Source organism: Mustela nigripes, chromosome 4 (genome assembly GCF_022355385.1).
Source record: "Mustela nigripes isolate SB6536 chromosome 4, MUSNIG.SB6536, whole genome shotgun sequence".
Classification (NCBI taxonomy): Eukaryota; Metazoa; Chordata; class Mammalia; order Carnivora; family Mustelidae; genus Mustela; species Mustela nigripes.
Genome location: NC_081560.1, coordinates 151,704,108 through 151,729,211, shown reverse-complemented (window position 1 = coordinate 151,729,211; position 25,104 = coordinate 151,704,108). Strand labels below are relative to the sequence as shown.

The 25,104-nt window shown below is 44.6% G+C and overlaps 1 protein-coding gene across 7 annotated transcripts in view; it reads right to left on the bottom strand.

Moving 5' to 3' along the window:
* The window catches only part of WDFY4 (WDFY family member 4), a 281,403-nt gene that overhangs the window by 175,702 nt on the left and 80,597 nt on the right, over window positions 1–25,104 (bottom strand). For 6 of the 7 annotated variants that reach the window (XM_059397992.1, XM_059397994.1, XM_059397995.1 and 3 more), the window contains exons 15-24: window positions 24,472–24,566; window positions 23,361–23,598; window positions 22,875–22,951; window positions 21,660–21,881; window positions 20,839–21,017; window positions 14,696–14,927; window positions 13,425–13,570; window positions 12,281–12,392; window positions 11,380–11,570; window positions 5,764–5,916 (exon numbers count right to left, since the gene is read on the bottom strand). In XM_059397992.1, the coding sequence (XP_059253975.1) occupies window positions 5,764–5,916; window positions 11,380–11,570; window positions 12,281–12,392; window positions 13,425–13,570; window positions 14,696–14,927; window positions 20,839–21,017; window positions 21,660–21,881; window positions 22,875–22,951; window positions 23,361–23,598; window positions 24,472–24,566 (1,645 nt within the window). Of the gene's footprint in view, window positions 1–5,763; window positions 5,917–11,379; window positions 11,571–12,280; window positions 12,393–13,424; window positions 13,571–14,695; window positions 14,928–20,838; window positions 21,018–21,659; window positions 21,882–22,874; window positions 22,952–23,360; window positions 23,599–24,471; window positions 24,567–25,104 lie in introns of those variants that run through there. The other variant, XM_059397998.1, reaches the window with a different exon arrangement.

The following is a 25,104-nucleotide window of genomic DNA, read 5'->3' as shown; positions in this document are numbered from 1 at the left end:
TTTCCAAATCCTGACACTCCCTAGGGCCAAGATGGAGAAGGTTCTGACATGGGATTGGAAGAGTGCACTCACAGGGCAGCTCAAAGAGCTCACACTTATAAAAGAGACTGTTTGCTAGAGGCAAAAACTGCCCTGCGAAGTCCTAAAATGCTATCATTGTCTGCATGTAGTAGCTACGAAGAGTGAGGCTCAGAGAGACTCAGAAACTTGCCCGGCACCCCACAGTTTCTAACTGGCAGAGTCTGGCTTCGAAGTCTGGTCTGACCATCAAGCCCACCCTCTTGCCTCCTCTCTGCGCTCTCCCCAGACATCTCCTCCAGAGGAAGAACCGCAGGGTTAATAATCGACCTCACTTGAATCAAGCAGGTGACCATTGCTCTATCCTCTTACGTGAGAGTGAGAGCAAAAGAACCTCAAAAAACCCAGGTTTCTGAGGAGGCCCATGAAGGCAGGGACGACCCCCTCTCTAGTCCCCACACATGCCACACAAAGGGCACTTAATAAGGACCCACAAAATTTTTTAAAAGAGTGAATGTAAAGTAAATCAAAGTAAAATAAGTGGTTTGCTCTTAAGCCAGAAGCACACTAACAGATTCCCAGCTCCTGTGTGCTCAGCCACTGCCTGGCACAACCAGAGGAGGGCAGTGGCCATTCGGGAGAGCTGGTGTGGGCTGATGAGGCCCCAGTAGGGATGGGGGTAGGCAGGCACCCCAACATGCAAGTCTGTAGGAATCTGAGAGCCTGCACACTTGGAATGTTTATTCATGAAGTCAGTCATAGAGCAAATGCTTTGTCCGACTCGGTACCGGGAGATCTGAGACAGTGAGATCAGACTGACCAATCTTGTGTGGCCCTGAGCCCTTACCTTTCCCACGGAAGTGTATTCCTACTTCCTTTCCAGAGCATTAGAACAATAAGAAGCTGCCACACGACATTGGAAGCTGCCTAGCTCTTTAGAAATTACATAATACCAAGTATCTGGAATATGGAAAACACAGACAATTGAATCTTCTGGTTATTGTCCTGTGTCACATAACCTCTATACTGAGAACTGCATTGAGATGTCTGGATCAGATTTCTTTAAATATCTAATGGATAATGCGTCAGATTTTACCCTCTCTCCACCCCTGGAACCACCTCACTCAGGATGGGCTGGCCTATCCCTTCTTCAAGGAACCTGAAGCCTCGACCTCCTGCCCCCCACCCCTGCTTCTCACTTCCTGTCTCTTCTCTGCTTCTCACCTTCTTGTCTCTCCTTGCTTCTCAGCCTCCTGGCCCTCCCTTGCTTCCCAACTTCCTGTCCCTCCCTGCTTCTCAGCTTCCTGTATCCCTCCTCCCTCTCAATTATCTGTCCCTATCATCAAGCTTGGAATCTACCCTTTCTTTTGTAACCCTCTCTTTTATCTCTAAACTTTTCCTCTCCTTGAAGAACCTGTCCCGTCAATAGTGATTCTCCCACTGGCATTTTTAACTATACTTTTCTGCTGCTTCCTCCTCCGCAGCCTACAACCGGACTCAGGACCCTTAAGTCCTGAAACTTCCTCCTTTTTATTTTCTTCTCTTTTTTTCTTCTTCAAAAGTCCACCAAATGTCTCGACTCCATCCTCCTCCCTTCACCTCACTTCTGTCCCCAATAGTTACATTTTTCTAGGCCTGTGAGTGACCTTCAGTTGACCTCCAAGTGACTTCCAAATTTTATACAATCCGACGAATTGTAAAACCTACAACTTACACATCCTTGCCCTTGCTTCACTTGATAGAGGCAGACATTTGGAAAAGTTCTCTTGGTTTTGAAATTTTGTCCTCATAATCCTTTAATTTTATTTCATTTCATTTTGTTTTACCTTGTTTTTTTAGCTTCTGGTCTTTATGGGTGGCTTGTTTGCTTAACTCCAGCATTAAAAGCACCAGCTTACCTAAAAGTTTATTCAGGGAGGGGTGGGGTGTTACCCATGATCATTCCAGGAGCAAGCTATGGTTATGGGTACTTTCTGGGCCAGGCTGCTGGTGGACATGCTTCGGAGCCAAGCTGCTGAACTCAGCCACAGCATTCTGGAAGGTATAGGGGTGAGGCCAAGGCCTGCTACTTGTTGTTTATCAGGGTGGTGAAGTCATTTATGCCTATCTCCTTTCCTCTTGTGCTCTGGGAGCCTATATTCCATACCTTGCTGGCTTCCTGCATAACCTGCATAACCTTCTCATCCAGATCCAGGACCTGGTTCAATTAACTAATATTTTATTTAGGATTTTTGCAGCTATATTTATGAATAAGATTGGCCTGTATGTTTTCATGTCCCATCCTGTCCTTTTTTGGTTCTGCAATCAAGATTGGCTCACAAAATAAGCTGGGAGTGCTCTCTTTCCAGTTTCCTGGAAGAGTTGATAAGGCTGGAATGGCTCATTTCTTGACTGGCAGAACTTCCCTACAGACCGCCTGGGCCTGGACTTGCCTTATGGACATTGTTTGTTTGTAAGATTTTAATCCTGTGATTCTGTTATTTGATGGTTATGGGACCATTTGGATTTTTACTTCTTCCTGAGTGAATTTTGGAAACAAATTTTCTTGGAGATTGTTCAAATGAGCTAAGTGTTCCCATTTATTGACACCTAGTTGTTGGTCCTGTTTTCTTTTTGCCTTTCTAATTGCTCATTCCTTTGTGGCTATGCTTCCCTTTCCTTCCTAACATTATTTAGCTGTGCCTCCTGTTTGTTTTTCCCCCCTTGGTCAATCTCAACAGCTCTGTCTATGTTATGAGAACTAGTTATTGGCCTTGGTGATCCTTTCTATGTTTGTTTCTTTTCTACTTAAGTAATGTTCTCATCTCTTTTTCCTTCTTTCTTTCTTTCTCTGAATTTTGCTCTGTTTGTTTTCTTGTTTGGGGTTTTTGTATTTCCATTTCTGTTTATTCATTCTAACTTCATCTAAAATTCTGTTCATTAATTTTAAATGTTCTTTTTATTTTTTTAAAGGTTTTATTTGTTTAGTTGACAGAGAGAGATCACAAGTAGATGGAGAGGCAGGCAGAAAGAGAGAGAGAGGGAAGCAGGCTCCCTGCTGAGCATAGAGCCCAATGCGGGACTGGATCCCAGGACCCTAAGATCATGACCTGAGCCGAAGGCAGCAGCTTAACCCACTGAGCCACCCAGACGCCCCTTAAATGTTCTTTTTTCTAATACATATATACTGATGACTATACATTTTCCTCTAAATTTGGCTTTCAGCAGCAGCGGTCAACAGTCCTCTGTAATACACAGTGTTATATAGTGAGTTCCTTTCATTCAGTTCTTAATCACGTCTCATCTGAATGAACTTCATTAATCTTCTTTATCCCACCATCTTTGCTAAAATTCAGTTTCAAAATCTTCCACCTGGATTTCTGTAGCAATCTCATGACCCACTCTCCCTTGCCTTGAGCTCCTGCCACCAGAGTAATAGGCCTAAAATAAAATTCTAGCATGTCATTCTTTAGTTAACATCCTTAGGTATCAGGAATTTAGCAAAACTTAGTAATAATCTAAAAATTATCTAGAAAGCCTTTATCCTAATAATTTAACTTTGATCATTTGTTCAAAGGACACAGTTTTTAAAGCAGGGGAAACAACAAAATAACATTTACTCAAAACAACAATATAGGGGGAAAATCTAAGACTTTGACAATAGAGGAATGGTGAAGAAACCACAAACTTGTTATAAGACAGATATTATTCTGATTCAGAAAAAAACTCATAAAAGTCCATAACAAATGTTTTTAAGTGTGATGTTATCTTTAACAAGCATTATTGGAAAGGGTCATTGAAGGAGTAATGATGGGAGAGTTGAAGAGCGCGGCTAAAGCATTGAGCTTGCTGGGAGCCTATGAGATTAAGAAAGGGTATGATGTAATGGAAGGGACTTGAATTCTTGATTGGACAGGTCTCACAAATGCTCTCTTGGACTTTTAGTGACTTGTGTGCAGTGGGACAGCACAGGTCACAAGGGTTTTCCTAGCTCTCGTGTGTTTCTGGTTTTAGATACCTTCCTCCTTTACTTCCTGGTTCCATGTACGTTTCTCATCTTCCTTTCTCAAGCCCTATTTCCTCCCCATTTTGCCTGTCCATGGACTGGTGCTGTGTCTTTGTCACTGTCTGGTTCTTAAAGTCCCAGACTTCGGGAGATGAGCTCTAGGGGGGCTGTTCTCCCTGTCTCTCCATCTCGTAATGCGATGCAGTATGTACTCTTAACACAGGAGCATTTGGAACCGGAGTCTGAGTACAAGAGAGTAAGGGTTGTGCAAGTGACTGGCTTGGCTGATTGTTTCTCCTCCAAAGGTGTGGACTCAACAGCTTCCTAAAGTGGTCAGATGTGAGGCAGACAAGTGGACTATTAGTGTCTTTTCCTTTTCATTAAAAGTGTTTTGGGGCACCAGGGTGGCTCAGTGGGTTAAGTCTCTGCCTTTGGCTCAGGTCATGATCCCAGGGTCCTGGGATCGAGCCCCACATCTGGCTCTTTGCTCAGCAGGGAGACTGCTTCCTCCTCTTTCTCTCTGCCTGCCTCTCTGCCTACTTGTGATCTCTGTCAAATAAATAAATACAATCTAAAAAAAAAGTGTTTAAAAGAAAAAAGAAGAATCCATAACAAATATCTTTCATGTCTGTTATATGAGAAAAGAAAAGGCAGGACTTAAAATATGTCTATGCTATGATCATGACTATGATATAAAAATATATGTGTATTATGCATAGAAAGTACAAAAAAGCCATGCCTTAAAAGTTGACAAGAGTCATCTGGATCTCAGAAATCAGAGCTTCCACCCCCATTTTTCTGTAATTTTAAATATTCTATAATGAGCATATATCATTTTTAAATTTAAAAAAATCCATTTTTAAAATCCTTCCATGGACTGCAGCAGGGACTGGCTAACGTGCACGTCCCATCCCGCAGCCTAGCGTCTCTCACCTGTCATGTCTCCTTCCCCCTCCAGCCTCCCCTCTGCCTGCAACACACAGCCTGGCAGGCACCCTGCAAGCCACTTGCTCTGAAATCCCCAAGGTTGTTCCCATCCTTCCTATCTGCCAATAGCATACACTCCACCCCCTCTGAACACATTCCACCCCACCCAGCCCTGGAGTCCCTGATCTACAAATCTGACCCAACTGTGCTCTCACCCCAGCATGTCTCCAGGACGTGGTCAGTGCCTGAGCCCAGAGGCACTCAGTAAATGGTGTTTTGTGACTACAGCAATCCAGCTGAAGCTCTGTGCAGTACCCCTCACCTAGCCTCAGTCCTTCCCTCAGGGTCTCTCAGTCAGCACTTTTAAGGAATATTTGTCAACAGCAAAGCACCATCTAAAGGGAGCAGAGTATATATTTTTTAAGCCTATCTATATCTATATCTATATCTATATCTATATCTATATCTACATCTACATCTGTATCTCTGTCTCTATATACGGTATCCTCCAGTTTTAGAATCCATTCCCAGATCCTATCTGGTTTGACCCCCACGCCAGCCTGTGGGAGGAACATGATGCTTCCCATCTCATAAATGAGAAGACTAGAACTCAGAGAAATTAAGACACTCGCCCAAGGCCACACAGTCCATTGATGGGCTCATATTAATTATAAACCCAGACCTCCCCGGCTCCAAAGCTTTTGAGGTTTTCCTTCTCCCCGCCCTCATGGTTACTGAGGAAGCTGGCCTCCTGAGTTTAGAGGAAGCTCCAGGCATTCTTTACCACCACACACACCCACTCTTTCAGGGCTAATGGCCAGTCTCCAGTTTACCTCAAAATTGCAGAGGATGTGTTGAAAGACGCCAACGTTGGTGATAGCAGATGACACGAAGCCTAGCTCTGCAGTGCCAGCAATCGAGAGGATGAGCTGAAAAATTCGATGGTTTAGGAGAGAGGACTTTTTCCTCAGGAGAAAAGCCATTATCTGAAAAAATTAAAACACAAAGCAATTTCCTCATGAATGCATCACTAGAACTCTTTCTCCTTCGCCTGCCTGTTCCCACCAGCACCTGTCATCTGCTCAGCCTGCAAGTCCTCTGCTCTCTGCTGTTACCTCCTTCATTCCCATGTTCTCAGAGGAAAAACACACCCCAACTTCTGTGTCTGCTTCTGATCAGGGTCCACTCTTCTGTACTTGTGTACGTGTGTGACTTGACCTCTCACTAGGGACCCCCTGCTTCTTCCTGAATCTCCCCCACTGTTTTCAGAATGCCATTCTCTCTTGGTTTCCCTCTACATTTCTTTTTTATTTTTTTTTTTTGTTTCTGAGGTAGAGTGATTCATCAATTGCATATAACACTCCGTGCTCATTAAATCATGTGCCCTCCCTAATGCCCGTCACCCAGTTACCCCAATCCCTACCCATCTCCCCTCCAGCAGCCTTCAGTTTGTTTCCTAGAGTTAAGAGCCTCTTACGACTTGCCCCCTCTCAATTTTCATTTCATTTTTTCCCTTCCCTTCCCTTATGTTCAGTCATTTCTTAAATTCCACAGATGAGTGAAATCATAGGATATTTGTCTTCCTCTTTCTGACTTATTTTGCTTAGCAAAATACTCTCTAACTCCATCCATGTCATTGCAAATAACAAGTCTCCATTCTTTTTGATGCCTGACTAATATTCCGTTTTAAACACACACGCGCGTGCACACACACTTTCTCCATTCATCTGTTAATGGACATCTCGGTTCTTTCCATATTATGGTTATTGTGAACACTGCTGCTATAAATATTGGGGTGCATGTGCCCCTTTGGATCACTATGTTTGTCAATCTGTTTGCAGTGTGTCAAGGCTGTCATCATCAAGACAGTGTGGTACTGGTACAAAACCAGACACATAGATCAGTGGAACCCAGAAGTGGACCCTCAACTCTATGGTCAACTAAACTTTGACAAAAAGGGAAGGGTAGCCAATGGAAAAAAGACAGTCTCTTCAAGAAATGATGATGGGAAAATTGCATAGCCAGATACAGAAGAATGAAAATGGACCATTTTCTTACACCATACACAAAAATAGACTCAAAACGGATGAAAGACCTAAATGTGAAACAGGAAACCATCAAAATCCTAGAGGAGAACACAGGCAGCAACCTCTTTGACCTCAGCCACAGCAACTTCTTGCTAGACATATTTCCAAAGGCAAGGGAAACAAAGGCAAAAATGAACTATTGGAACTTCATCAAGATAAAAAAGCTTTTGCACAGCAAAGGACACAGTTGGCAAATATAAAAGACAACCTACAAAATGGGGGAAAATATTTGCCAATTATTATCAGATAAAGGGCTAGTGTCCAAAATCTATAAAGAACTTATCAAACTCAAGACCCCCCCCCAAAAAAAAAAACCCAAAAAATCCAGTTAAGAAATGGGTAGAAAACATGAACATTTCTCCAAAGAAGACAACCACATGGTCAACAGATACATGAAAAAATGTTCCATATCACTCAGAATCTTGAAAATACAAGTCAAAACCACAGTGAGATACCACCTTACACCAGTCAGAATGGCTTAAATTAACAAGTCAGGAAATGACAGATGCTGGTGAGGATGCGGAGAAAGGGAACCCTCCTACACTGCTGGTGGGAATGCAAGCTGGTACAGCCACTCTGGAAAACAGTATGGAGGTTCCTCAAAAAGTTGAAGAAAGAGCTACCCTATGACTAAGCAATTGTACTACCAGGTATTTTTTCTCCTGCATTTCTTTGTGTTCTTTCTCATTTCCCTTTACCAAATCCTGCCTTCATAACCATCCCATAAATGTTGCTGTGTCACCAGGAAGCCACCACATCCCTATGAGCCCAGCTGCACCAGGATCTTACTTTAGGCTTCAACCACCGAGTGTGCCTTTCTGCTGTGCTGGGCCCAGGGAAGCAACAACATATAAGGATGGAACCACTGGGATCCCAGGAGTCCAGACCCAACTCGGAGACTAATGAGCGGGATCTCACTTAGCCTTATGTCTCTGTTGACCTCAGTCACACAAACTTCAGGTTGCCTCCATCTACTGGTACCTGAGTTCTCACCCATCTTATCCACCACTCAATTCCCTAAGCCTGGATCTGACACCATCCAGCCATTCACCTTGTCCTCCCAGATATCCTCTCCAATGTGCTATTGGGAAGTCTTGCTTGCTGATATAAACTGCATGTTTGTGTCCTCCCCAAATTCGTGTGTTGAAACCCTATCCCCAAATGCAGTGTTATTTGGAAATGTGTCCTGTGGAAGGTAGGTAGAGTTAGAAGGAGTCATGAGGGTGGAGCTTCATGGTGGGATTAATGCCCTTGTAAGAGTCACAAGAGAGCTTGATCCCTCCCTCTAATCTCTGTCATGTGAGAATACAATGAGAAATTGGCCATCTGCAATCCAGAATAGGGCCCTCATCCAACCTGGCCATGGTGGCACTCTGATCTTAGACTTCCCAGCCTCCAGAACTGTGAGAAATAACTTTGTGTTGTTTACAAGCCACCCAGTCTGTGGTATTCTGTTAAAGCAGCCCAACTGCCCAAGATGACCCGTGATCAGTGAATACTCATTATCTTTCCAGACTGCTCCAGTCACTTCTTAGCTATATCTGAAATCTGACCATTCCCTACTCCCTGATCCAGACATAATTAGGATGGCTGAAAGTTGCTTGAGAAAAATTGCACATGCAGGCTGACTGGTTTCACTTTGTAGTAATAGTGTCAAATGCCAAAGTAGACCCCATTTGACCTGGTGATCCAACTCTGTTTTTCTAGTAAGCCTGTTTTCTTCATCTTAAAGATGAGGCTTTCATCTCTTCTCCTCTCTCCCCAACCTCCCTTTGCCTCCACCACCCCACTTCACACTCCGCTGAGAAGACAGAACCCATCAGACATGAACGCACTCATCTGCCCATACCAGATCCACTGATGCCTGCTTGCACTCCTTCCTGTCCTAAACAGGGTCTCTATCCAGGTGGCCCCTGGAGCACATCCCTCACCTTCTCGAGGACATGGCCCAGCGGGAGAGTTTTTCTCTCTTTCTCCTGTTACTTCTTCCCACTGACAAAAATGCTGTAATATTTCTCATCTTTAGAACCCTCCCAGCCAACCAGGGTGGCTCAGTCAGTTAAGCATCTGCCTTCAGCTCAGGTCATGATTCCAGAGTCCTGGGATCGAGTTCCATATCACGACTCATCCATATCCCTGCTGCCTAGCTCTTAGGAGATATTCGGTCAACAAGAACTGAGTACATGGATTCCATGCATGAGCCACTCCTTGTCTCTACCACCTCTTTCTTCCTGAAAAACTCAAGCTACACAGTCCCACATGTGATGTTGGCCAACTTTGTAGCCATTACCTGTAACCACATTTTCTGTAGCCACCTCTATAGCACATCATCTTTCTCAAGGCACTCTGCTTAGGCCAAGAAAACATTCACTGAAAATTCACAGTGCTGCAGGCCCTACACTTGGTGGTGGGGAGGCCACAGTGAGCATGAGTGAGAGTTCCAGATATCCATGAACCTGGAGTTTCTGGGAGGATGGAGAACACCCAAGTGATGGCTGGAGAACACCCAAGTCACAGAGAACATGGTAGTTCTGGAAGAGAACCTCGGACACTTACTACATTCAATGTATCTTAAAATTATCTTGGGTACTAAAAAAAATTTTTTTTAATTTTTAAAAAATTTAAAATTATCTTGGTATTTGTCTTATTTTATCCTTTTAGGTAAACCCCCAAGAACAGGAAGTGCTATGTACCTTTTTGGAAATGTTCACAATAATAGCCCAAATGCCTAGTCACAGCAGATCTGCATGTGCTGAAGTAGAACACATGCCACTACAGCTGCTTTTAACATGATTCAGAGAAAATTTTAATATCCCCAAAGCCCTAATTCTTGAGTTTTAACATAAACCAGACACACCCATTCACTAATTACCAAAATATTTACTGAGTATCTGTTTGGTGTCAGTAATATACTGGCAAAGAATAAGGAAACTCCCATGCCTTTAGACAATTACAGTCCTGTAGAGATGAGCAGAGGCATAATTACAGCACTGGGTAAGAGCCTGAGACCGGGCACATGTGCAGTACCAAGGACAGCCAGGATACGGCTGCACACTCAGCTCAGGGCTTAGAAGAGAGATCCCCTTTGCCGTTAGAGCCTGACCTGGGGAAGAGAGGGAGGCGGTGCTCCAAGCCGAGATTACAGGTACACAAAGTAATATGAGGTGGTTAGCAATCCATGACCATGCAGGATTCAGGGAGGAAGTTTCACTGGCTGGGCAGGAAATGGGGCTAAATGGGGCTGGCAGGACAGGTTGGCAGCCAGTTTTTAAAGGCCTTTGAATCCACTATAAGGAGTCTGGGATATTCTACCAGTGACTGGGTGCCTTTGAAGGGTATGCACAGGAAGGAAGGATCATCAGGTCTGTAATATAGAACTATGGCTGATATCAATGCAATTAAAGGGAGAAGCAGAGGGAATGGGTCACTGTTCAGCTGGGGCAGCAGTCTAGGTAAGAGGGTGTGTGTCTGAGAAGCTTTCTTCTTCTCAGACCCTGACTTGGGGGCCAAAGAGACAAGAAGGCTTTCTCTTAGCTCCTGCTGTACCCAGGAGGAACCACCATGGCCTGTGCACCCCAGTGACATTGTCTAGACTTTGACACTAGTCCTGCCCTTCATGATTTCCTTCCAGCCATGCAGGAAGGTACTCAAAGGCAGTGAACGTGTCTTGGGTGACCTTACAAATAGTAAACAGCATTAACAATCACAGTTACTCTGAGCAGGTACTCTTCTGAACACTCGGCAGGTATGAACTCACTTAATCATCATAGGCTTACAAAACAAGTGCTGTTATTATTCCCATTTTACACATAGGGGAACTGAGGCTCAAAGAGAGTAAGAACTAGAGATAGCTGGCACTTACAGAGCCCTTATTCTGCACAGCCATAATACACAGCCATCCATTGAATTAAATGATCTAGTGCTCACAAAAACTCCAGGACAAAGGACAGGAGAATGTCCGTATCATATTATCAAGGAAACTGAGGCAGCTAGGGTAAGTAACTCATGTAAGGTTAGTAAGTCATGTAAGGTTACATAGCAAGTTTGAGGAAGAGGCAAGATTCAAACCCAGCACCCTGGTTCCTGCACCCGGGCTACCATCATGTCAGGTGCAAAGCAGGTGACAGATGATTCCTGAATTCAATGAAAGGTACTGGTATACAGGTGAGCACCCCCATTCTGATCAGAGTCCCTCTCTGCCTGGCTATCCCCTGGCCTTCCGCTGCGGTGACACTGGCTTCAAGACCCTTCCCTTGCTTTCCCTTCTCTAGAAGTTACGCTGGAGGGAAAGTCCCGTAGGGCCAGTGAAGCTCTTCTCCGCTCCTCCAGGAGTTACAGGCTCAGAGGGGAGGGTGGGATTACCTGGTACCCACAGATGTGCTGCATTAGGCGGTCGCACATGACATTGCTGGTCAGGACAGAGTGCAGGACTTTCACGGCTGCGTACATGGTGTGGTCATCTGTTGCTAAGGAAATGAGGCCCAGGAGGATGGTGGGCCCGCCAATGAAGTCCAGGCTGCTGGCTGCCGGGATGGAGTGGAACACCCTTACGCCTGTGTGAGACAAAGGAATTCCATCAATACATCACAGCTGCAGGGCAATGGCAAGTCCCCTGGAATCCTGCAAGGACATAAGAGCTGCCAGTGCCACTGTCCACCCAGAGTAGAGACACCTGTGCACCTAGGACAGGCTGGGAGCAGGAGGAAGGATAGAGGTTTGAAAGTCTTAGCACCCTGAAAAATCCTGTACTGAGTTCTTCCTGGCTCACCAAAAGGCCGAAACAGCCCAAAGAATTTCAGATCACTGCCTTTGTCTCCATCCAGACTGCTGGGAGAGTCACAAGCTCTCTGGGCCTTGGGATGCTGGTTGTGACAACCCCAAGCTCTTGTCTGTGCTCTAGATCCTGTAAGATTGGACTTTGTACCCACACCCTGCCCTGCTCTTGCCCAGCTGCATGACAAGCAGCAGTCAGTGGCTATTTTTACCCAAATAACCACAACCATTGCCTCTGTCAAAGGGCCCCCCCACCGCCCCATGCACACTCGACAGGTCCCACTGTGCATAGATGCCAGCCCGGATAGTCGCTGAGTTCACTGGCAACTGGCGAATGCGGCAAGGTGAACTGATCTCTGTGCAGTGCGGCAGGCTAACACGCCAACCCTCACCCTCGCTGGGAAGCCGCTTAGAGGTCCAGGCTGCACAAGCAATGATAGCCACATGCCCATCTTCCCAAACAGTAGCAAAAGGGCAAGACCTCACCTACCTAAATGGCTCACAGCCACAGCGCCAATGGTTCGGAGAGAACCCGAGAGGTGGCCAGCACAATTTCTTAGCAAGAACACAGGTGTGGCATTGTCACGGGATGAAATGTTCATCTAGAGAAATGAGCAACAGTCAGTCCTAAGAAATCTTCTGGAATGGAAGAGCTTTTATTTGCAAGGTCCTGGAGAGCAGGCACCCCAAGGCCTGGTCCAGTGTTGGCACTCAGTAAGAGAAAGTCAGTGAATAAATAATAAGTGAACCAATGTCAGGGAGACTGACGTCAAAATTTGGGTTCCCATGCCCCACCACCCAGGCTGTGGCTGAGTCACGTGGGAGCAGCTCTGGTGGTGTAGTCATGCCACAGATGTCCCACAGGTCACAGTGAAGAGCTAATGAGGGAGAGGTGGACCCAAGAACATGTGGAGATGGGATGGTGCCACGAAAACCAGGCTGCCTCCTTCCCAGTCCAGGCTGTCCAGCCTCTGCAAGGCCCGGCCTCACTGGTCTCAAAGGGCTAGGCAGACGAGAGTCTGGGGTACTCTTTGGGTAAAGACACTGCGGAGGTGCACAACAAGACCTCATCCCTTATATACTGAGCCTCTTCAGTAAAGGGAGGTGGCCCTCTGTCTGTGAGGATGGAGAGAATGTAAACGAATCAGCCCAAATTCATCAGCATTAAGCAAAAGACCGTGCTCTGCAGGGATTAGGAAATACTTCATCTACTGGCAGCGTCCTCTACAAACATGTCTGCTTGCTGTTGGCAAGTTGGCTGTTTGAAATAAGCATGGCAACTCACAGAACATTTTGCAGGGCTGGGGAGTCAGTAGCATCTAGAAAAGAGAAGCTCAATCGTGTTTTCAGTGTCACAAAGGTTTTTCAAATTCCATTTGTTCCTGTTCTCCAGTGAAGAATACAGAGCACCTGCTCTCTCTTCTGAGCATTCCAAATAAAAGCTTTAGTGCCAGGAGACCCGAATGGGTGAAGAGGCATGTGTTATTTTAACAAATGAAACGGGCAGCACGCCTGTGTGAATCTGTCGGCGCGTGCATGTTTATGAGTTTGTGTCCACTTAAGCACTGAAAGCTGAAGCAAGCTATGAGGTCATGATTCCAAAAGGGGGCAACAAGTGAAGGCAGAAGTTGTACCTCTTTGGCAATCAGGCGGCTGTCCACCTCACTGTAAGTGTTTCTGATGTCTGTAACACTGGTGGTAGAGGAGCTGGCTAAGTGAAGGCCAAAGGATACCTTTTCCTCAGCAATGAGGGGCGTCGCTTCTATATCAGGGTCCACTCCTAGAACAACACAGCTTTGATCATCTTTACTATCTCTACAGAAGAGAAAGTATGAATTCAGTAAAATAAATAGCTATGGCTATATGGTGAAGCTACCACTGAGAGGCTGTCTTATGTTGTTTGAGTGTATGTTTATGTCACATGTTTGCCCCTGTGGTTCTCTGACACTTACAGGAAACTGGATAAATCTCACAGAATTAACCCTACTATAAAATAAGAGCAACTGGGGTGTGAAATTACTAAAGCTTGAAGCATCTACCAAAGAGATGATATAACCTCATCCTCCAAAACCAAAATGCTAAGTGATAAGAGAGCTGGTGTAAAAAAAAAAAAAAAAAAAAAAAAAAAAGAGAGAGAGAGAGAGGCAGAGAGAGACTGGGCTGAAAGCCCTAATATCTTCAATGAGCTATATGCCATGGTGAACATTACACTTGGAATGAGCACCCTGGTCCCTGGGTCAAAGAAAGCCATGTGGGCTAGTGGAACTACATGGCCTGAATAGGCAGTGAGCAAAATTTTAGACTTGACCTCATCGCATGGCTCTGGCCAGTGCCATCTGCCAGAGGAAATGGAAGCTTGAAGAAGACATGGAGCCTGGAGACAGAAAAACTCTACAGTGCTCAATTGCCCTTCACTGTGCACAAGGCTTCTTCTGTACATAAATTCATTCATCATTCTTCCCAGATGGGAGCTGACCCCCTTGACTTGATAGAGCACAGAGAGCAGTACTCCCTACTTGAACAGCCAGCAATCAATAATGGAAATGTGGATGTTTGTCTGCCTGTTTAATAATTGAATACAATAGTATACTTTAGTTAAAAAGCTTCTTCATTAAAAGGAATGTAAGTTATTTATCACATTCTCCTCTCTCTTTCTTTGCTGATGGTATTACCCACCCATTCTCCTCCATTATGGGCTTTGGAGTTGAAATCTAAAGGATATTGTCATTTCCTTTTCTGTGACATTTTCTTTTGGGTTTTAAATTTATAATGATCCAATTACAGAGGGCCTCCCTAATGACTGATCTATACTGAGTTTATTCTTTATAAATATGCTATAAATAACTAGATGTCCATTAAAAAAAATAATATCAGTGAGATCATTATAAATCAAAACACTCTATACCTTGAGCATGCACAGCTTGGAAGTTACCACAGTATCTTGGGCCAAGTTTGTTAATAACTTCCAGAGTGTCCACTGAGATGGCTTCTTCAAAGAGGTATGTAGGCCCAAGACGCCATATTAATGATGACTTTTGTTTCCAAAGTCGAGGGGTAGCAATATATCCATAAACATCTACAAATGAAGATGGATCCATTGAAAGGAAAGGCCCTGGTAAGGCCTGAATATACAACATCTGTTAAAATTAAAAGGATGGGGGTAGGGGGAAAAAGAAAGATTTAACCTCGGAATTAATCAAATAAACACTCATTGATATAAAATGATATACCTTACACTCTAAAAGTAAAAGCTTATTTCATCTACAAACATTAAAAAGCTCACTCTCAAAGCTGAGAAACAATGCAGGAAAGCAGTTTACAAAATGTTGGTGAGAGTAAAAAACTGACACTGTGTCTTTGGAAACAAATTTGACAAGGAATATTAAGAGCCACTAAAATGTTTATCTTTTCTGTTCCAGTCATTCCACTGAGAATCTAAATGTCCAGTATTTGCACACCCATTAAGTTTTATGTACTAAATAATTACAGACATATACAAATAGAAAGGAAGAAATAAAATCATTTCTATTTGCAAATAATATGTCCATGTGGAAAATTCCAAAGAATCTACAAAAAAAAAAAAAAGGCACCTAGGAATAATAAGTGAGGTCAGCAAGGTCACAGGATACATTATCAACATACAAAAATCAATCACATTCTAGAGGATAACAATGGGCATGCAGAAACCAAGATTAAAAACACTATCATTTCTATGGACTCTGAAAAACAATCTGAGGGTTTTGAAGTGGGGGGTGGGAGGTTGGGGGAACCAGGTGGTGGGTATTGGAGAGGGCACAGATTGCATGGAGCACTGGGTATGGTGTAAAAACAATGAATACTGTTATTCTGAAAATAAATTTTTAAAATTTTAAAAAAATTAAAAGTAAAAAACACACTATCATTTACAATCACTCAAAAGAAAATGAAATATTTAAATGAAAAGTGTTTGAAATCTATATACTAAAAATTCAAAAATGTCAACAAAAGAAATGAAAGAAGACCTGTATAAATGGAGAGGCAAACCATGTTCATGGATAGGAAAACTCAACATAGTAAAAATATTATTTCTCCCTAAAATGATTAGGTTAATGCAGTTCTTATCAAAATATCAGAAAGCTTTTATAGACACACACAAGCTAATTCTAACATTTATATTTGAGGGTACAAGCCCTAGAATAACTTAAACAAATAGATTAATTTTTCTTTTTCAAAAAATAAGAGTGATTTTGATTATCTTTTTTTTTGAAAGAGAAGAATTAAGTGGGAGGCACCATTTTAGTCAATATTAATACATAGCTACAATAATTAAGATAGTGTGGTATTGGTAGGGATGTAGTCACATAGATCGGTAGAACAGAATATAGAATCTGGAAATAAATCCATACAAATGTGCCCATCTGATTTTTGATGGAGTTTCAAAAGCAATTCAGTGTAGGAATGATAGCCTTTTTAACCAATGTTGTGGAAACAGCTGGACATCCCATGGGCAAAGAAATGAACTTCAACTTAAACTTCACACCTCCTATAAAAGTTAACTCATAAGAGATAACAAATTTAAATATAAATCTAGAAAACTTTTAGAAGAAATCACAGAAGAAAATCTTTAGGATCTAGGGTTAGGCGAAGAGTTCTTAGAGTCAACACCAAAAGTTGAAGTCATAAGAGGAAAATCTGATGAATTATACTTCATCAAAACAAAAACTTCTGCCCTCCAAACTCCTATGGGAAAGAAGATGGAACACAAGCTACTGACTATGAGAAATTCTTTGGCAAATCACGCAACAGAGGACTAGTGTATAGAATATATACCTTAAAGCTCAAGAAGAAAAACAATCCAATTAGAAAATAGCCACAAGATATGGACAGACATAACTTAAGAGGATATACAGATGTCAAATAAGCACTTAAGAAGATTTTTAATCTCATTTGCCATTAAATAAATGCAAATGAAAAACACAATGAGCTATCACTACACACCTATCAGAATGGCTAATACGAAAAATAGTGACCACACCAAATACAGAGAAACGGGATCACTCATCTGTTGCTGATGGGAAGTGTAAAATGGCACAGTCAATCTGGGAAAATGATTTGGCTGTTTCTTATAAAACCAAATATACAATCACCATATGACCCAGCAATTGAACTCCTAGGCATTTATCCAAGAGAAATATGGACTTAAGTTCACATAAAAACTTGTACTCAAACGTTCATAGCAAAACAAAGAAAAAAACAAAAAAGGAAAATAAATGTTCAAAGCAGCTTTATCTGTAATATCTCAAAACTGAAAACAGCCCAAATGCCCTTCAATCAGTGAATGGTTAACATATACATCCATATCATGGAATACTACTCAGTGATAAAAAGGAATTAAATATTGATGTACAGCAACAATTTGGATGAATTTTCAGAGAATTATGTTGATTGAAAATCCAATCCTAAAAAATCATATACTGTACAGTTTCATATATACCACATCCTTGAAATGACAACATTCTAGATTCTTGGTTGCCAAGGTTAGGGACAGGAATAAGGGAGGCAGGTGTGAGTGAGTGGGAGTGGCTGTATTTTAGTTTTTATAAAAGGGCAACACAAGGGACACAAGGGAGCATTGTAGTGACATAAACATTCTGAATCTTGACAGAAGTCATGGACATAGGAACCTACACATGTGATAAAATTGTGTGGAACACATACATACACATATACACAAATACAAGTAAAACTGGGAAATCTGAACAAATCAGCAGATTGTATCAATATCAATATTTTGGTTAAGAAATTTTTCTACGGTTTTTTAAGATGTCACCATTGGGGAGAAACTGGGTAAAAGGTACACAGGATTTCTTGCTATTATTTCTTATAACTACATGGTAGCCTATAATTATCTCAATAAAAATTTCAATAAAGTAGAAGAAAACTAGTTAACAGAGTATCACAAATTTTAAAATGATAATTTCAAAGTTTACACAGGTAAAAATATTTTAAATACTAGTAAAAATTAAGTAATATATAATATTTTCTATGCAATAAAGTTACAGCTATTTTTCTGAAGGGAATAAACTAAAAGAAACTACAAAGTATGGTAAGATAGAAGGAATATAGGCATTCTTTCTTCTTTTCAATATTTTTCAGGTATTTCAAAATGTGTTTATATAATTTTTATAATGACTATAAAATCACTATATCCACATTTATGTATATAAATACATAGTTTCAAATGAGGGGTCATACAATTTCAGAAATAGTCTTTTTCTCTCTACCAATTAAATGAGATTTTCAAAGAAGAACAAACCAAGTTTTCAGGCACCAGAACTGCCTAGAGCGGGTCCACTGTGCTCTCTCCTCCTCTCCCCTCGTGCCAAGCAGGGACTTCTCTCTCTCCCACACTGAAGATCTGCCCCACCCCTGCAATCAGCTTGTCTTTTTTTCCAAATTCCTACTGCCTTTACTCACTGCGCCATCTGCATTGATTTACAAACATAAGATGTCTCAAATTTCTCCCACATCATTTTGCTCAATTCAGGCTGTTGAACTATTCCCCACGTTTCAAAATTTATATCTTCCCTTGGAAATTAAAATAAAGGCTCTAACATTAGAGGCCGTTAAGGTTAAGGTAAGGCTGTTAAGGTAAAGGCTGTTAAACTGGGTCATCCATAACCTAAGCTCTCCCATCTTGTTCTTGCTCAGCCGATGTCTGCCTCTAAACACAGGCCTTCACATTTATTCCAATTAAATTTCACTTGCTGATCCTGAACCAACTTGAGATCATCTTGGAAAAATCAACTCTGTCTGACTCCACTCTTGGTCATTCCCCACAGCATATTTTGGCATATTCCTGTGGCCCCACACCACTGCCAACCTCCTGCTAACTAACTCTGGCTTAGCTCGTCCCACGAGGTCAGTTCTTCATCCATGGACCAATTCACTCAACTATGCTATCATCCAGTCTGTCTTACTCCTTGTGGCTGTAAATTCAATGCAATTCACTGAATACTTATTGCATGCTTACTGGGTGCCAGCCCCTGTGCTAGGTGTGAGCAAGGTCCAAACATCAACAGGATTTGTTTCTTAGCCTCAAAGTCCATGAACCATTTCACAGAATACCAACCTATTTTGGAAGACAAAACACGAACACTAACATGTTTTGCAAAAGAAGAAAAAAACAAGCCCACTCTGTAATCATGCCTAAACAGATAATAACAAAGACACTGTGCAACCACAAAACTAACCAGAGTTCCATCCTGGCTAACATGAGTGATACTGCTTTTTTCTCCAATGACAACTCTAACCTGCTCCATTCCTCCTGCTTCCTGGATAAAAGTTGCGAACATACGCAGACATCAAAGTCCCTCTTTCTGAAAGCACACAATTGAGAACAGACCAACCTCCACTTCTTTGAACCCTTCCCCAAATCACCTAAAATGAGCTCTAATCCTATCTAAATTCCTCCCAAGTCTTTGTTACCCCCCTCATGAAATAGAGTGTCCTTCTACAGCAAGCTTAATAAATCTAATTCTTGTTTTGTACTATATGCACTCTCGAAGGTATTTGGCTGGTGGGCATGGACAATTCCTAGCAACTGAAACAGTGCCTGACAAAGAATGGGTGCTCCAAAATACTTAATGAGGGAAGGAAGGAAGGAAGGAAGGAAGGAAGGGAGAAGGGAAGGGAAAGGGAGGAAGGAAAGAATGGCTAGTATCATCAATGATTTGAGGAAAGAATTAACTCCATGCTTTGAAAGACCTATTTTTGTTATGTTCCTGCTGAATCTTTCTGGTTACCATTGCCCTTTTTTTGATAAGATAATTAGACTGGAAGATAGCACCAAATTCATCTTTAGGTGTTATATCAAACTTAGGTTGTTCTAACCTAATGATTCTCAACAAGGGGTGATTTTGCCCCATAAAGAGCATTTGGAAATATCTGGAGATATTTCTGGTAGTACAACTGGAGAGAGAGAGAGAGAGCGCGCGCGCGATGCTTTGGCATCTAGGGAAGCCACAGATGCTGCTAAGTATCCTACTACACAGAGAATGGATCCCTACAACAAAGAATTATCAAGCCTCAAATGTCAAACTATCAAAATGAGAAACCCTATTAATCTAAGGTTCTCCATTCTGGCTAAATATTAGAACCAGCTGAGAAACTCTGAAAAGATTACCAAATTACACTGCACACAGAGACCCTATTAAGACTGCCCTTAGGAGCAGCCTGCCCCAGTAGAACTTTAAAAACACTTTCCGATGAATACTGTTATGCTGAAAATAAGTTAATTAATTTTAAAAAATAAATTAAAAAAAAAAATACTTTCCGAGTGATTCTAGAATGCAGCCTAGCTTGAGCTGCTCTCTCAGAAACCTGGGTGAAATTTTGGTTTCACCCATCTCCTGGTGTCTTCTGGGCCCTTCTCACTCTGGCTTCCCTGGGGAGCTCTCCCAGTGCCTGCCAGGACACACCTGCCATGTCCCTCATCTCCCAGCTTCCTCTCCCCATGTGTCAGGGCAGCAGGTGACTCTAAATGGCAGTGATGAGACACCTCTCCAGCTACGTGTTCACATTCCATTGCCTTCTCTAAGCAGGGAACCGTCTTTTCCTCGTCATTTTTGTTGTAAATCTGGTAAGAGGTGGTGTCCTTGCAAGCCCTAGGGCCTGGCTTCTAAGCGCAGCGCGCGGACAGTCGTAATAGATTGACCAGGAAGCTTCTTCAAAAAGCAAAACCTCAGACCCTGCACAGACCTTCCCGGAGAATCCACAACTCAAACTGTGAGAAGCCTCGTTTGCTCTGGGACTTTATAGTCTGACTACTCTTATTTCCATGTTTCATCTTCTGCTCTGCTTGTGTGGCTTTCATTCCAGTTTCTGAAGGATTTTTGCTTTCTTGGATTTGGGGTTTTCCTCATGTTTGAGCTCAGCCAAGCGCTCTGGGCAGCAAGGGGGAGTTTCGTTAGACACCAAATCCGCTGCCAAACAAGACCGAGGAGCAGAAGGGAGACAGCTCCAGGTGGCGCAGCCAGAAGGCATCGCGGTGGGGCAAGCGGAGCTCACCTTGGCCGAGCCGGTGATCTGTCCATCCAGATAGGTGGAAACGGTGCAATTCCTTTTCATTTCCTTGGTGATAACCACAGCCAGGTGGTGCCACTGACCGCAGGCCAGCAGCTGGCCACACCTGACCCGCAGCTGGCGGCCGGCGGAAGGCTCGGGATCATCCTCGGGCTCCATGATGTCTGCAAGAAAACATGGGCATCACACCTGGCACACAGCATCATGCCACGGCACCCCGGGAGAACGGGCCTTGTGCTGAGGAGCCACAGCCCAAACAAGCACAACCACGGCCATCATTGCTTGACGTCTTGCTCTGTGCCAGACGCTGATTTAAGAGCGGTTACAAATGTCACTTCACTTCGTTTTCACAGCCCCCCCTGTGAGGTAAGTGCTATCACAATCCCCACTTAGCCTCCTGAGGCACAAACAGGATCTGAAACTTGCCCGGGGTCATGCAAAAGGACTCAAACCCCGGAGTCGGGCTTCGGGGGTCGACCCCACATGGACCGCACATCTGCCCTCGAGTCCTCGGGAGGGAGAGGGGGACAGGTAGTTGTGCTCTGTGACAATGACGCCAAGCCACGCTTGGGGCCTTCTGGGCATCTCTCTATGAAACAGTGACTCTCTCAGGGGACACAAGAAGAACAGGCCATTTCTGGCCATCACAGGGGGATGAGCTTAGAGAGTCAGGCAGAATTTGAAATGGCGGTACTTGGGCCAGCCACCCGCCACTGAAGGAGAATTGGTCTCCCATGCTCTCATGCTGACTTAGTTCCACTTCTCCCAAGTGTGGGCAAAAACAGCTCCAGCTCCCGAAACCTTACCCAGGGGCTGAAACGCTTTCTCTTCCGTAGACACAACCAAGGAGAGGTCGTCCGGGCACAGGCTGACAGAGAGGCAGACGAAAGGCTGCTCGGTCCTGGCCAGGTGACGCACCAGGGTTAGGAAGCGCAGCGGGTGGCCCTCAAGGACTGTGCTGTGCCTACTGATCAGGAACCAGCAGGAGAAGGTCAGGCCCCCAGATGGAGGGAACGACCTGGCAGCACCTGGAGTCAGAACACAAGCATCTCCCTTAGACTTTCTCCTGCTTTGGAATCTTGTCTAGAGTCATCATGGCTCTGATTCGGCCCAGGTGTGGCCCTACTGTGTACCCATCCTGTGCCTGATCTGACTCATGCTGACTTTATGTCAACCCTACACCACAGAAGCTTGTCCCCTTATTCATACTCGCAGGAGTAGGTCATATTCCCACCAGGAGTCTAGATCTCCAGAGCCTCTCTCCAATTCTATCCCACCTATTATGCCATGCCATTTTGCCAAGGGTGTCAGGGCACAACCCTGCAGATGGTCACTATTGGCTGATCTAAAGCTGGGCAGTATGCTACGCGAGGTGTACCTCAGCTGAACCTCATATGGGGAAGTCTCCACTATAGGGAAATGCATGTCCTCCTGCCCCGTAACAGGGTTGGTGGTACAGAGTGGGCCCACCATCCTCCATGAATTAGCTGAATCAGACCTGGTGTCCCGTGCAGATGGGCTGTGAATGCACCCACCACCCCAGAGAAATTTTGGTTCTCCTAACCAAGGGTGCTTAGCTAAGACAGCACTAGGCACTTGTCCTGTCCTGCCCGGCCAGTTTTTAGCTGAGCACAGCACTGAGCAAAGCCTGCCAGGGCCCAAGTAGACCAGATGCCCATCCACATAGAACATGTATTCTTCTCTAGAAAGAGGCCTAAGGTGGGGTGAGGTGTTTATTTCACCTTGTGTCAATCGCTGACAAAATAAATCCAGTCCAGACTCTGCCATCAAATCACCACTGAGTCCCCACTGTATGCAGAATCATGGCTGGGCCCTTGGGATCCTCCTGCCCTAACACAAGCATGACAAACCACAAGGATGACTCATTTATGGATCCAATAAGGAAGACTCCAGTCTTTTGAAGGGCCAGGTGGAAGTCTGACATCAAGGCTCCCTCAGCACTTGCTCTGGAGACAGGGTGACTTCAGCTCAGCAAGCTGAGCCCCCCAAGAATCACCTACCTGTCCCAATCCCTCCAGAGACCAGATACTCTGTGCTGCTTCCCATAACTGTAGACAGGGTCGGAATAAACAAACAGCTGGAAACACAAAAGTGTCTCAGATCAGTGAACCACAAACCAGCTTTGGCTGTGACATCTCCCCTCTGTCCCTCCACAGGGGCCTCCCTCCCTCTTACAGCATGAGGACAGAAAGCATCTGATGCTGTTATGAGGACCCCAAGGCATGGAATTCACACTGGACCCTAAAGGGGAGGGCATTCCAGAAAGCAGACCCACAAGGGGAAGGAGAGGGTCATAGCACTCCGTGGCTGATGATGTTGACCCTGAGAAGCCACTGAGAAGACAGGGTTGTCCCTGACCCAGACATTTTCTGCTTCTGAGTGGTGAGAGCTGATGAGAACTACAGTTTTGTCATCAATATTATAATTCATCAGAGGCACTGGGAAATTAATAAAGTGCATTCCAAATATAAGAAAGCCTGTCATACCCATAACCTTCCATGGACATGTCAAATTCCACAAACGATGGAGCCAGGACAGCCCTCTGAGGCTGCAGGTGGCGTGGGGAGGTCATGGAGATGAGGCTCAGAGAGGTCTGAAGGGCAGTGGTTGAGCCCTGGGATGTCCCCGAGGCTCTGAGGGTATGTGTGACTGCTGGGTTGGGGCCGGCATCCATGGCAGCTCCTGCGGGACCCTCACCAGTCCCTGCTGCTGCAGTCTGGGACCCTAAAGCAACAAGAGAAGAGATGAGGAGCCATGTCCCCATTTAAGCATTTCTACTGCTCTTCTGACAACAGCCCCAAAGCTTCTGCTGCAGCCCAGGAGGAGGGCTAGCATAACCACTGTGATGTGGCTCTCTGCTGACTCAAGAACACCCCTGCATCAATTATGCTCCTTCTGGAAAACTTTTCTGCCTTCAGTCCACCATGCCCCACAAACATCACCCCGCCCCCCAGTTTCCAGCTTGCCCCACTGGTAGTCACTCACTGACACTGCATCCTGGCTCCCTGATCTCCCCACTCACAGCAGCCTATCTCTTTGAAAGCTCTGCTCCCCACCACTGGTTGCCAGCACAAGCTGGCTCTCCATCCACGCTTTTCAGCTGTGCCTCCTTGCCTTCATGCCCTCATGTGATCTCACATTCGGTATGCTCACAGCTTTCTTTTCTTTAAGCTGCTCCCTGGAGCCAGCAGCCTCCCAGGGACCATGCTTGATACCAGGGATCTACACAGGGCTTTGGCCTCTTGACCTCCTCGCTGAGCCCTGAGCTGTGAGCTGTGCGTAAAGCCATCACTGGCACCTCTGTCCAGGCGCAGCATCATGTCACGAAGGAAACTCTATCACTGTTTCCATGATCTGCACCTCAAGGGGTCAAGTACAATCTTACCATCACCTATCTTATAGGAGGGCAGGGGACATCCTTTTCCTTCCAGATGTGGTCTTTCTCTGGGACCACCAATCCTGCTTTTCCTCATTCGGTCCTTTGCACAGCAGGTATTTTAAGTCTGTCTGCTTCTCACCTATTGTAGACTCCCTTATAAGGAATGCATATTCTCTTTCATTCCTGTTAACCTTCCCTGTTCTTTCCTTTGTCCTCACCTGAGCCTCCAGGGTCCCCTCTGTGCAGACAAGACGAATGCAGGATTTTCGTTGCAGCCGACGGAGGTGGGGGAATTCCAAGACTGAGAAATTGTCTAGGAATCGTAACAGAGGAGAGAAAGAAATGAAGACCTCTTATGGATAGAAGTGTTCTCCAGCTTTAGGAAAGTTCTGAGCACTTTCCTAAATCTTGGTGCTCCCTGATCCCCTCCTCCATGCTTTCCTCTCTCTGCCTGGAATGGTTCCTCAAACCACGCAGCAGCAGGGTGTTCCTGGCCAGGCACCCAGACTGCAGAGCTAGTGCATGTAGGTGGCTTTGACTTAGTCAGTGACCAGCTGGAAGCCTTGCACTGGACCCTGAAGGGGAAAGGAGTTTGCACTACTTTGTTCTGCTTCTGCTCTGTCTGCTCTGCCACATGCCTCTCTCCGTCCTGCTCAGCTTTCCAGGAAACAGGTGCCTTCCTGGAGGGGCTGCCAGCGGGAAGTGTCCCCAAGGATACACGGTCCCTGTCCTTGTCAGGAGTCCTGCCCCGGCTCCTTGCAGCAGCCCAGCTCCCGGCAGTCTGACCCCTTGGGGTGTCAAGCCTTCACAGCCCCCCCCCCGTCCTTCTCAGTGGGGCGTCCTCAATGCCC